The 13,886-nt window shown below is 46.9% G+C and overlaps 2 protein-coding genes across 2 annotated transcripts in view; one reads left to right on the top strand and one right to left on the bottom strand.

The window, feature by feature from the left end:
* The window catches only part of LOC106818774 (rho GTPase-activating protein 26-like), a gene marked incomplete at its 3' end in the record, with an annotated part of 7,081 nt that extends 3,730 nt beyond the window's left edge, over nt 1–3,351 (bottom strand). Inside the window, 1 exon segment of the mRNA XM_014823450.1 lies at nt 3,176–3,351. Coding sequence (XP_014678936.1) covers nt 3,176–3,329 — 154 coding nt within the window.
* A 115-nt stretch (nt 3,352–3,466) lies between these two features.
* LOC106818775 (zinc finger protein 330 homolog) overlaps nt 3,467–13,886 on the top strand; it is a 16,053-nt gene continuing 5,633 nt past the window's right edge. Inside the window, 11 exon segments of the mRNA XM_014823451.1 lie at nt 3,467–3,876; nt 4,635–4,654; nt 5,128–5,167; nt 5,170–5,200; nt 5,438–5,463; nt 5,465–5,518; nt 5,951–6,050; nt 6,053–6,076; nt 6,480–6,584; nt 6,791–6,837; nt 7,303–7,420. Of these exon segments, the coding sequence (XP_014678937.1) occupies nt 3,715–3,876; nt 4,635–4,654; nt 5,128–5,167; nt 5,170–5,200; nt 5,438–5,463; nt 5,465–5,518; nt 5,951–6,050; nt 6,053–6,076; nt 6,480–6,584; nt 6,791–6,837; nt 7,303–7,420 (727 nt within the window). The 5' untranslated portion in view covers nt 3,467–3,714.

Genomic DNA, 13,886 nt, shown 5'->3' with positions numbered 1-13,886 from the left:
GAGAGAGAGAGAGACAGAGAGGGAGAGACAGAGAGGGAGAGAGAGAGAGAGAGAGAGACAGAGAGTGAAAGAGAGAGAGAGCGAGAGAGAGAGAGAGAGAAAAAAGGGGGGGGGAAAAGGGGAGAGAGAGGAGCAGAGCAGAGAGAGAGCAAGAATGCGACGAGAGAGAGAGAGAATCGAGAGAGAGAGGAAAGAGAGAGGAGAGAGAGAGAGAGATGGAGAGAGAGAGAGAGAGAGAGAAGAGAGAGAGAGAGATGAGAGAGAGAGAGAGAAGAGGAGCGGGGAAGAGAAAAGGGAGATGAGACGGGCCGAGCGACGCACGAGGAGGAGAGAGAGGAGAGAGAGAGGAAGACGCCGCCCCGGGAGGAGAGTAAGAGAAGAGAAGAGAGAGAAGAGACAGACGCGGAGAGAAGAGAGTCGAGAGAGGAGAACGAGAAAAAAAAAAAAAGAGGAGAGAGAGCAGAGAGAAGGGAGACGAGAGAGAGAAGGAAAGAGAGAAGAGAGATGAGAGAGACGAAAGAGAGAGCAAATTAGAGCGAAAGAGAGACGCAGGAGACCACCACCGCCGCCGAAACCCGATGTTCGATTCGCACCAGCGGTCAGTACACACGCCACCCACCACTACTATAGCGGTCAGGCTCTGGTCACCGATTCCTGCTGCTGCTGCTGCTGCTGCTGCCGCATCCGCGGACTGCACGCATCCTCCCCCATCTCACCGCACTGTACGCACACTGGATTGATTTTTACGTGGGTGGTTACAGAACAATGGAAGATCAGTGTAATTGCGGGCCCGCGCACTCGTGTAATATCTAGAAAGGGAGCCGAGGAAGGTGCGGCAAAGGAAAAACATTCGCTGCATAGAGAGTTTCTCTTCACAAAGTGCGCAGCCGCGTAGGGCTGTTTGTTAGCTACTACGGCTGCGTGTTCTACTCGGGGATTTATAAAAAGGATTGGATTACAATCAGCCACGATTGATATGCACGTATATCAAGAGCTAATAATAGGTATTATATAGCACATATATATTATATACATGTGCGTGCGTGTGTTCGTGCGTGTGTGTGGGTGAGGGTGTGTGTGTGTGGGGGGGGGGTGCGCGTGTGCGTGAGTGCGTGCAACTAGCTGAATTCAAAACAAGCCCAGAACGTCCCTGCATTGAACCGTACACGCGTGAACAAATTATATATGAGCGGACTTGCTTCTAACGTAAAAAAGCGGCTGCTGAAAATTTACTCGAGTATGCATGCTTTCATCGTTGATACAGCGGCGAGTTGGAGGTGAGGTGGTGGGGGTGGTGGTGGTGGTGGTGGTGGTGGTAGAGGCACCGTCACATGTATGCAGATCTCTGCTAAACAGCCACCGAGCTAACATCACATCAACAGCTGTGGAGGAGCATGCGAATGACTCATGCTCTTTTATTCCCCCCAATTAATAGCTTAACCACATTTTCGCACAATGTTGGGTAACTCCCGCCACGGCCAGATATTGGTTCCAACTCGTTACCATAGCTACGTGTACGCGTAACTGCAAGCATCTTACTCGCGTGGCTGCACTTTAAAGCGGTGGCCAATCAGGGCCCTGCATAGTACATTACGTAATCGGCCATTTAAAAAATGTACGCTAGCTAGAGGTGGTAGGGGGGGTAGTACAGATATAAATATTGCAGGTGACTATGGCAAATATATATATATATACATAACATATATATATATATATATATATATATATATATATATCAAGAGTACATAATAGACACTATAAGACATGCAGCAGCATATAGAGACATAATAATCTCTATTATGTACTCTTGATATATAATATATTCCATGTCTAACAACCCCATTGCATTGTATCAGGTATGTCGCCCAACTTCATACCCATATTGTAAATTTGTGTCCCTACTATAAACCAAAATAAATGAAAATAGCTTACTCATGCTACACAACCCAGCCTGTGTTGTTTACATGCTCTGCACTGCAGCTAAATCAAAACTAATTCTAAACTGTCAGCACCCGTCAAAAAATACTATCATACAGCTGCCAAATACTAGATAACCTAACACACCCACGCCGCTGTTTGCGGAATTTGTATAACCGCCTGTACGTGACTAATCTTATTTGAACATTAATCACGCACCTTTACCGAGAACACATCGCGTAAACGTGGGTGTGCTTGGCGGGTGGTTAGCCAGGCTAACAAAGCGAGAACTCAACAACAACCTAACGATTGTACGAGTGACAATTCAGATCGTATAGAACAATATTGGTTTTTCAATTCATCAGTGGTGTCAAACCTACTTTAGGAAGCCCACACACACCCGTACACACATGGCGTGGTTAGGATTAGCTTCTGGTAAGGGATGGGATTACAGTAAAGGATTAAGGTTAGGGTTTATTGTGATGAGTGAGGATGATATATATCCGGTGCAAATCCACTTTAGGCACCTTAGGTATCACGAAGTGATGCACAGATTTCTGTGTATCATCAACTGATGCACAAACTTTCCGTATATCAAGGAATGGTGTAAAAACCCAAGGAATGATGCAAAACCCCTAACCCTAACCCTAACACACTTCGTGATACCTAAGGTGCCTAAAGTGGATTTGCGCCGATATATCCGATGTGTGATGAGCATGGCATATAAGCAGATCTGCATCAACGTGGAGCAAGCGTAGCAACTGAAACCAATGCGAAAAACGCCAGCAATGGCCCGAGATCACAGTAGTGTGGCGTAGCGTCTCGAAAACACACCACGAGTACACACGCCCCCATCAACAAAACCTGTGTGTGACTAACTATCCATGCAATGATGCAATCAAGACACTCAGACAGAAGCAACAGGGACCAGCAGTTGCCCAAAGTCGAGTTTGTAGTTCAGTAATTTCGTGAATTTTGACACGCCCATGTCTTTGCATTAATAGGTCAGGACGAAGTTGTCTAGCAATAGTGTCCATCACCGAGATGGCTGCTCCCAGTTAACGTAACCAATCGACATTGGCAACGGACAGGGACTATGCTATGGGCAACACACCAGCATCCATATTTAATTGATCGCTCGCATCGTCTGGCGTCAATTTTTACGTTAGAAATGCTCCACTTGCCAGTCCTGACGACATCCGAGTGCTGCCATACGTTAGCATGAACGATAGATCGATTTCGTGTACATTGTACTCACTTCTTGCAGCTGCCAGTAAATCTTTGCATTCCTTAATCATCGACTTGATTTGCTGACTCGTATTTTCCAACTCTCTCTCGTGTGCATGGATGTTTTCTCTAAAGTATGGACTATCTGACAAGCAGTCACTGAACTCGAGAGGCAACAACCCCATTTTGACGCGGATCGAAACAGTGTCCGACGGAGATGTGCACAAAATTGGAAATATTTCACTACCGCTGGATGCAAAAATAGCTCCACCTTCTATCAAAACATGGCGAATGTTTTTCTATCCCAGAATGCACTAGTGTCCAGAGCGGATGATTTCGCCGAAGCATGCGATCGTTTCTACTGTAACTCCAATCTCAAAATCATTTCTATGGTAATATCATAGGCTTTTCTTCACTTACATATCGCACTATCATGTTATAACATATTAAAGCGTGTTGTTAAGATGTAATTAACATATGTAGTCCGGCGTGAAATACACTTGCAAGTTCTACAATAATTCCACGGTTTAGAAGCTCCGGTCTATGCCTAACTCGTGCACGTACGAATGAATGAAAACACCTACACATACATGTACATGTAAATTGCGATCATCAATCATGCCTAAGAAAAAGACTGGAGCAAGAAAAAAGGCAGAGAAACAAAGGGAGAGGCAAAAGGGCATAAGATCTTCGGATAAGGGTGTTGCAGAGAAGCCGTGCAATTTCATCATGGTAAGTTTGCACAAGTGTCGAAGTGACTGTGTCACTGTCAGTGAAGTGAAGTTGTCAGTGAAGAACATGAGTCGTAGTAATACTACTACTACTAGTACTACTATAGTACTAGTAGTATCAACTATCATACTTCTACTTCTACTTCTATACTGGACAGTCCGTAAGGAATAAACGCATCAATAGTGCACTATCAGTATGTGACTGACACTGTCTGTCACTCTCGGTGTCACATTAACTTAAGTGTCAGTATTGCTGAAGGGGTCGTTGTCGTATGTGCAGTACCAGAGGTGTCGGCGAGTATGTCGCCTATGCCTACTCCCTAACCCTAACACCCTATAACGCTAACCATATCAAATAGTTACCTCGGGTACATATTATACGCCATTATACGACAACGACCCTTTGTGCGTCAGTATTAGTGTAATACAATACTCTACCACTGGTGTGGGTCTATACTAAAGTTATATGTATGTCAACGGATTGTTATAGAGTGACCTGCATGAAAAAATCCGGTCCAAGCCTAGTTTATCACCCGCTGACCCTGGATTAGTTTAGCGCATACGTGAACGCAATATAGCAGCGTCCCAAACTAGGATTGAGTGCAAAATGCCCTGTGACAATATAACTGCCATAATTTATTACCTCTATTGTAAAACACAATGTTCATTGTTATATAGACGTCATTCATGTGACATCGCCATGGTAACACGAAAAATGTCAAAATTTCACAATGCAGCTCTTTATTGTTATTGTTTCAGGAGTGCGATAAATGCAAGAGGTAAGTGAAGAGGAGAAGAGCAGCACTTCAGATTTATAACTGTATTTCATTAATTGTATATGTATATATATATATATATATTATATTATATTATATTTATATATATATATATATACATATATATATACAGGGTTTCTTCTGAGCGGAAAATTAGACAACGGAGCGTAATGGCCAGTTGGGAAAAAAATGCACATATGATGGCATTCAAATACAGGATGTATTGAATATACTTATAGGTATATAGATAGAGGATATACTTATCAGTAAATAGAGCGAACATTTTTCACAACGGCGATGTTAAATTGACAACGGCGGTGCGCCACTGTGCTTCTTATGTATAAGAACCCCTGTATATATAATTTATATATATATTATATTGTAAAGAATTAATAGTATAGCAATTAAATTTATTGTATTTTGAGGTTTCGAGCAATTTCGTAAAATTCGAAAAGTTGTTTAATGATCATTTGTAGGAAACAGAAGAATCGAGCATTTTGCTACTTTTGTAGTAGCGCTGCAAAAGGCTGCCAGTGTGTGCCCAATGTGGTAGGTAATTTATGCATATAAAAAAAGGTTAATTAAATCAATTTATCAATATCGTCTGTAGTTAATTGTGCGTTATTCAACAATTTTCTATATAATAATTTTACAAGCTAAATAGAGATCTAGCTGTCATTTATCAAATATGCACAAGTGATTGAATTCACATTTTTGATGATTGCTATTATAAAAATGCAAAAATCTAAATCTTATGCAATTACACTAATACTATGGTAATTATAGGTAAGCAAAAGTGTATGCAGAAAACGCGGAGATTGTGTTATAAAACACCCAGGACAGTTTTCAACGGGGATGGCCATGGTGGTAAGCATATCCGCATACATGTACCTACATACGTTGTTTATTATATATGTAATATGTTTATTATATGTAATATGTTTATTATATGTAATTTGTGTATTATATCCGTATTCATGCTATTATCCTATAGCTCACATTCATTCCCTCAAAGGAGGAAATGACAAGAAAGAAGGAAAAAAGGGGTAGCATGAGGGAGGGTAAGAGAGTTAGTAACAGAGCAGGAACGTGATCAGTAGCTTTTTGTGTGTTTCGGCAGGAACGACTGGCACATGACGCCTCTATATTACCATATTCTTCTTACTCCTTATCCTCTTGGTCTCCCGGTGGGACATAAGGCCGTATTGCCATATCAGGAGTGAATAATAGAGATATTATTCACTCTATTATTCACTCCTGACCCTATGTAGCACCTTTCTCACGGATTTTTATTTTCAGGCGCGATCTGCTGATTTTTGCGAGGCTTGGGTGTGTCACGGGAGGAAGTGCTTGACGACTCATGCATGCAGCTGCATACTCCGGGATGCTGTCTGCGCGGAGGCGAACGGGGGGTCTGGGAGCATGGTCAGTTGTTTTACCCATCGCCTTTTACTCCTTTCGAATTTTTCTTGTTCCCTCTCTCCCTCTTTTTCTCTCTCTCTCGCTCTCTCTTTCTCTCTCTGTCTTTCTCTCTCTCTATCTCTCTCTCTCTCTCTCTCTCTCTCTCTCTCTCTCTCTCTCTCTCTCTCTCTCTCTCTCTTCCTCTCTCTCTCTCTCTTCCCCTTCTCTCTCTCAGTCGCTCTCCTCTTCCTCCCCCATATCTGCATGGGTTGCACTATGCATAGTTTGTCATGCGATAGTGAACATGTCATTTATAAATATAATCAACCCTGCCAGTCATTTTACTCACACGAACAAGCGATCGAAGAGCAAGTGAGGTTACTGGCAATGAGATGACTGTGTCAATGCGACGCACGTTCTATTGCAGGTGGCCGTGTGTTTAAGTGCTGCTTCTGCGACAACTTTCTCTGTGAGGACGACCAGTTTGAACATCAGGCAAAGTGTCAAGTGTTGGAAGCGGAAACATACAAGTGTAGGCTTTTTTTCTGTTTTTAAGTTTTCAAATTAAATTTAAAAGCTAAAGTTAAATTGTACTTATTAATAGAAGCGAGGTGTGTTCAGTTCGTATTAAATTATCTACAATCATTTTATATGTTATCAAAAGGCCGCCAACGTAGTATTATACTACATGTATTTTTATTGCTTTACCATTTCCTTATTTCATTTTATTGTTTTCAGGTTTGTCTTGCAATAAGTTAGGCCAATATTCTTGTTTGAGATGCAAGGTATGTCAATTTTACAGGAATCGTTCTAGTAATGTTTGTTTATATTTTAAATGTTAACATTTCATCGTAACGCTTTAATCGATGTCATAATTTCGTGTAGTATTTATGCTATGCAGTGGACCCCCGAGATACGAATTTAATTCGTTCCACAGATTTGTTCGTATGTCGAAAAATGTGTATCCCGGCCCTATATGGGACGTACAGCAAGTGCAATCATGAGAGTACAACCACAGTCAATGAGTCACACACTTAAACTGACTCACCGAAAGAGCTAGGCCTATGCCCTGATTGGCTGATTCGTAAGACGTTCGTATGTTGAATTTTATTCATTTGTCGAATACAACATGTTCGAATCTCGAAAAAATTCGAATGCCGGGCCGTTCGTCTCCTCGCTGTCCACCGTATAGGAGATTCGGACGAGGAGTTTGGAAGTAGAACTGACGATAGACGTTGCTTCGTTTGCAGACGTGCTTCTGTGAGGATCACGTGAGGCGCAAGGGCTTCAAGTACGAGAAAGGACAGCGCATTCCCTGTCCGAAGTGCGGTTACGATACGCAGGACACCAAGGACCTGAGCATGTCGAGTGAGTACACGCGTTAACGTTCCCGGCCGATCGCCGTCGATGCGGAAATAATCCGGTCTTTGTCAAACCTCGGCAGCCTTCTTAATATGAGAAAATCAGAAATGCAAGAAGCGAGTTACACCACTTGTTCTGTTTGATTGGTTTTACGTCCTTTTGGCTGGATTTGTGCAGCGTATCCACGGGGGACGCAGCGTATGGGCACGGGGGACCGGTTATATATTGGGATGCGGGATTGTACTGCTTTAATCGTCAGGGAAACGAGAGATACCTGATAAATTTTTCCTGATTGTGGAAATAGAAGGAAACCGGGCGATCTTACTTAACTGGTAGATAAGAAATGAGATATTTTTCACCTGGGAAGCTGCTAATTCACCCGGTACCTCTCCCAACGTAGTGCCTTCGCTTCTGCGATGCTTTGGTTTCGATAACGATAAGGTTACTCGAATAATTTCATCTGATCCCTATAGTTCACACGCTAATAAAGTTTATCTCAGTTAGATCCAAATTAAGTTAAGTTCGTCAGTGTAAGTTATTTTTAACTTAATTTGGATCTAACTGAGATAAACTTTATTAGCAAGGTAAGGTTACTCGTTATTGCGCGAGTGAGGTCGTTAGCCTCACGCCGGCGAGGCAATCCAAACCTATCCCTGTAGAAGGTACGAGCGGAAAAAAAATCGAGACAAAGTGCTCAGGTGGGGGGAGCACGACAGAGGTAATCGCAGTACAGAGGTAACTCGCAGTTACAGCAGTAGGTAAATCGCAGTACAGAGTAATCGCACGACAGAGCTAATCGCCAGTACAGAGCGGAGATCGCAGTACAGGAGGTAATCGCGAACAGAGGTGAATCGCGAAGTACAGAGTGAATCGCAGTACAGAGGTAATCGCAGTACAGAGGTAAATCGCATAACAGAGGTAATCGCAGTACAGAGGTAATCGCAGTACAGAGGTAATCGCAGTACAGAGGTAATCGCAGTACAGAGGTAATCGCAGTACAGAGGTAATCGCAGTAGCAGAGCGTAATCGCAGTACCAGAGGTAATCGCAGCTACAGAGGTCACATCGCCAGTACAAGAGGTAACTGCGCAGTACAGAGGTAATCGCCCGGGAGTACAGACGGTAATCGCCCAGTACAGAGGTAATCGCGAGTACAGATGTACATCGCAGTTTACATGAGGTAATCGCGAGTACAGAGGTAACGCCAGGTACAGACGGTAATCGCCGAGTACAGAAGTAATCGCAAGTACAGAGGTAATCGCGAGTACACAGGTAATCGCCGAGTAACAGAAGTAATCGCAGTACAAGAAGAATCGCAGTACAGAGGTAATCGCCCAAGTACAGAGGTAATCGCAGTACAGAGGTATCGCCAGTACAGCAGGTCAATCGCGAGTACAGACGGTAATCGGCAGTACAGACGGTATCGCCAGCTTTACCAAAGAGGTAATCGGCCAGTCACAGAGGTAATCGCGAGTACAGAGCGTAATCGCCGAGTACAGATGTAATCGCCAGTAGAGAGGGTTAATCGCAGGTACAGAGGTCAATCGCCAGTACAGAGGTAATTGCAGTACAGAAAGTAATCGCAGTACAGAGGTAATCGCCAGTACAGAATACATCGCGAGCTACAGAAGTAATCGCCAGTACAGAGCGTAACGCGGGAGTACAGATGGAATCGGCAGTACAGAGGTAATCGCGCCCAGGTACAGAGGTAATCGCAGTAAAGAGGTAATCGCGTAGTACAGAGGTATCGCCACGACAGAGGGTACTCACACGGAGGTACTTGAACCCTGGGACCTTCGGATCTGAACGTCCGACGACGACGACTGTGGCGCGTTATCAGTGATCTCGGTCCGGTACTCACAGCATCCGCCTCTCTCTCTCGCAACGTTCTTCCGCAGGCTCGGAGTCGATTGTCGTACGGAAGACAGGCCGCCGTTCGATCGGGACTGGAGTACAACAGTCCATTGGGAGGAGGAGGAGACGACGATCGACAACGACCGGCCCCTTCGCCCGCCGATTCAGCGGTTACAGCTTCGGCGGCTACGGGAGTGAGTCGTACACCAGCGGTGCGCATCACCGCTGCATACGATCAGTTCGCGCCATGGATGGCGTGTCTGGATCATTTTGGATCGTGGCATGGCGACTCGCCTCTCTTATCTCTACCGCGCGTCGAGTATACGAAACGTTGCTTTTGGTCGTTTCCTGTTGTTTGACCTGTCGCTCTTGGAGCCGATTGTAAATTCTGTTTCTTCTCCTGCAGGTCGTCAGGCTGATGCTGACGATGATTGGACGGGACGACAGTGATAGAGTGACCTCTGCAGAGGATGATGCATATGACGATCGATGACGACGAGAAAAGTGACGATTGGCGGCGACGGCCAGCAAAAAAAGACGGAGAAGGAGACAAAACCAAATGATGTCAAGCATACTATATCATCCGCGAATCTGTATCAGGTTCCTGTAGAAATTCGGACTTAAGGTCCGGCTTGTTCGTTTATTTCGAGAGCTCTGGTGGTGGTTTTGAAAAAAATTGAAAATGTCAAAGTCTGACTAGGCAGCGTGGCCTATTTTTTCAAAACTAACTCTGAGAGAAAGCGCTGGGTAGGTCAAAGACTGGTCGAACTTTCATGTGATGTACGTTGGGAATATATTCTCCATTTACAACCACTAGGATGTCGCCCCATGTCAATAAGGTGCTTTGGTGCTGCTTACTGAGCAGTAGTAACCTTAGTATGATCTATAATTATATATTGTAAATTTCTAAGGAACAAGCACCTGACGACTAACCCCCGTTTGTTCTCTGAAGAGTACAACCAACGTTTGTTTTTACAGACTGGCAGCATTATGTCCTTGAACTGCATTGAATGATTGTGTGAATGATTGCTTATATCAAAGAGAGGTTTTAAAAATTAAAAATTAATTTTATTCATGAATTTTTTTGGTTCCGCCTTATATTTTTATTTGACAAAATATTTTTTTTTCTTAGACGCGATCTGCGCCATCCGGATTAAGACCGCCGGCGAAGCCCGAACAGCGCCGACCTCGTCGTTCACTTTTTCATCCAATTCGCTCGCCCGTTCGTATGTAGAACTAACTACTCGAAGGCCGCCGGTCTGCGGTCTACAGGAAAGCGCGCCGGATAACGGTCAATGTGCACGCAGTTCTGGCGATTGCCCAGAAGCCCTTGTCGAAGCATCCGCTGCAGTTAGCGGCGAGAATAAAATCAATGGCTCGTGAATTGCTAATTTTTTTGGTTGGCGCGGTTAGGTTTTTCGTCCTAGAAAAGGCGATTTGCGAATTTAATTTAATTTCACGCCCTGAAACTTGATTCTCGTACATTATCGCGTCCCATAGACTTCGCGCCCGACGAGCGCTCTCTTCGAACGCGGATTTTCCAGAGAATTTTCCTTAAGACTGCCCGCGCCGGTGGAGATGTTTGACACGCTCACTAAACTATAACTTTAGCTGGTAGCCGAAAGATTACTTGGCCGAATGTTAAAAGGGCCCGTACGAGTTAGCTGAGTCGTGACGTGGGCACCAGCGCGATCTTAGTTCCCCGCAGGCCTGGACTTGATTGGCAATGCGTTGGTTTAACTGAGAATTCCTTTGAGTTCGGATTAGTAAGTATCCCAAGCCGATATGCAATATGGAATGTTGATATGTCCTCTCTTGACCCGCGCTGCCGCGCTTAGGGCGACGGCACGTCGTGCGAGCACGTGGTGGCGTCGGCCGGTGAGTTGTTTACACGCTAGGCTAATCTTACAGAGCACGCGCGCGCCACACTGGGACACCACCGAAAGGTAGTATATATCACATGTTTTTAGCAGACGGCGGGAAGCGCCACGATTCCAGCCGCCCTCCTCCCCCGCGCTCACGTGAGCTGGCCTCGGCGGATTTTTGTGCGCCGAAAACTCCTGCCGATGTTACGCTGGCCGCCGCCTTATACGCATTCGCCATTACGCGCCCGCCTTTCCTTCGGCTGCGGCGAATGCAAGTATAGCGGCGGAGCCTTACGCATAACTATGCCTGCTGAAGGGCGGTCGCGTGCGCCCATAAAAACTGCGCGCTTCAACCGCTCTTCGGCCCGGTCCGGGGAACCAAACGTCATCTTTTGCCGCAACGGCCATCTAGTCTTAAACTCTCGTTTTCCTTCCCACCTGGTTCTTAACTCGATAATAGTAGTCATACTACAATGCTCAGATTACACCGTGGTTCATAATAATAAGACCTTTAATTAGATAGGGGGAGCATTCACCTAGACCATAACAGAGCCACACTAAGCGGCGGACGCACGCACGAACGCCACGGCAACACCGGGACGCGCACACGACACATCACACACAACACACACACACACCCACACACACACGACCACCACACACCAAAGGCCATTTGCGGCTGTCGGTGTATTAAACAGCCCAATCACTGGCCGCGCACAGCTGGTGAGAGACCGCGAAAATTAGCACAAACCCCACACGAGAGACGGCGCTGCAGTTGTATGTGCTATGTGTGTAAGGTCGTATGTGTATGTGTATGTGTAGCTTTCGTGTCGTGTGCCGCTACCCCGCGGCTGCGGGCCGTAGCGTGCAGCACCAACGCGCGCGCGTGCGGCATCCCCTCGGCGAAAGGCGCCCCGCGGGCGTGGGTTGTGCGTGTATGTGTATGTGTATGTGTATGTCGTAGTGGTGTGCTGTGGTTGTGTGGCCGTGTGCGTTGTGCGTGTGCCATGTGTATGTGTATGTGTATGTGGCGGGTTGGGATCCGTGTGGTGGGTTGTGGTGTATGTGTGTTGTGGCGCGCCCGGGCGCGGCGCCCACTGGGCACTCGGTGTGTTGCTGTGTGCGGTGAGTGCTGTGTGTGTGTGAGTGCCGCCCCCGGTGCGGGCCTCGGGCCCGCGCCAGCGCGGCGGCCCGCTGTGTAAATGTGCGTACTCCGTGTGTTGTGGCTCTGTGTGTGTGTGCGCCCGGCGTGGTGATTGTGCGTGCGCATGGCCGTAGCCTGGTAGTGCTTGTTGAATGCATGTAGGTGAGCGTGCGTGCGGCGCGCTGTGTGTGATGTGCCGAGTGCGCGCGTCGTGTGTGATGAGGGGCTGTTCGTAGCGCCGCGTGCTGTGCAAATTATTTGGACAGGACTGGAGGTGTAACCGTGCGGCCGGCGCGTCCACTGACCTTTCATAAGAGAAGGTATGATGCTTCAAAACGCTAGGGCGTGCGAAGTGCATTTTGCGTGTTTTTGGTGAAGAATTGAAGCTTATTGATGAGTGGCCGTGGTGGCTGAGAGCCAGAGGATGGCAAGTAGTGGTTTCAGCAGGAGAGTAATAGTCTTAAATAAAAAGTGAGAGATTGCCTTGGGGGACTAGGTAAAGAGTGTGAGGGGGCCTGTTAATCGATGTTTAAGGGAAGAATATTTCAGGATTTCGATTTTGACATATATTTCAGGCATTTTTAGACAGAGCTTTGTTTAAACCAATGAGTAGGGTTGGAGTGATGGATGACTCGAGGTCAGGGGAGTGGGGATGCAGGTAGTATTAGCAAGCACATGGCGGAGGTGACCGAACGGAACGGGCCGCCGTCGGGCCAGACGCTTCGTGTTTGGAAGCGCCGCGCGAGCGGCCGAGCGTGCGGGCAATAAGACGGAGTGCAGCTCGCTTACGAGAGTCGAGTCGGATAGGCGAAGCGATTCGGCTTGGAAAGGATCAGCCGAGGAGGTGTTTTCGGGCCTGGCAGGATGGCGCTCCATATTCAGGCGCCGCTGGGATAAAGAGAGCCGGGACGCACGCCATTCATTGGCCGTATTTGTAGCTTTGTTATGAGTGTGTGTGTGCGGCGCGGGTGTGTGGCTGCTGTGTGGTGTCTGTGTGTGGCGTGGATTGCGTTGTGCGATCGTGGGCGGGGTGGTGCGTTGGCGGTGGTGGCGTGTGCGCTGGTGCGTCTCGTGCGGGCGGGGGGGAGGCGTGGCAGCGTGCGCGTGCGCGTGCGCGTCGTCTGCGTGTGGCGTGGGTGGTGAGGGTGAGCGGTGGGCGGGGGGCGGCGCCCGTGGGTGTGAGGTGAGCGTGGCGTGTGTGGAGAGCTGTTGCATGGTGTCGTTGCCGGGAGGCGCAGCGGGTGGCTTATTGCGGAGTGTGTCGTGGCGGGGGGAGGGGCGTGTGAATGCGCTTGAAAATTACAGCGGTCAACTGTACTGGAATCATCCCCTGGGAATTCATCTACGTCAACGAACAGCGTCAACGCTCACACGTTACATGTGGACGAGCGGGAGATGTTGCAGAAACGCGAGAGCAAACGAGGCGGGGCTTTAATGCCACTCGTCTCAACAAGAAGGTTTAGATGTGAGCGACCGCGGAAGACATTGCTAGGACAGTTCATCGGGCCTGGATATTCATCACTTGCGCAGGCATGGGTGGGCTTGTTGCAACTGGTGCGGATCCAATAATGTCGAGAAGGAAAGGACAGCCATTATATTCGCGGGTTTTA

Source organism: Priapulus caudatus, unplaced genomic scaffold (assembly GCF_000485595.1).
Source record: "Priapulus caudatus unplaced genomic scaffold, Priapulus_caudatus-5.0.1 Scaffold2513, whole genome shotgun sequence".
NCBI lineage: Eukaryota > Metazoa > Priapulida > Priapulimorpha > Priapulimorphida > Priapulidae > Priapulus > Priapulus caudatus.
The sequence above is the reverse complement of the archived record's forward strand: the minus strand, read 5'-3'. Positions and strand labels throughout refer to the sequence as shown.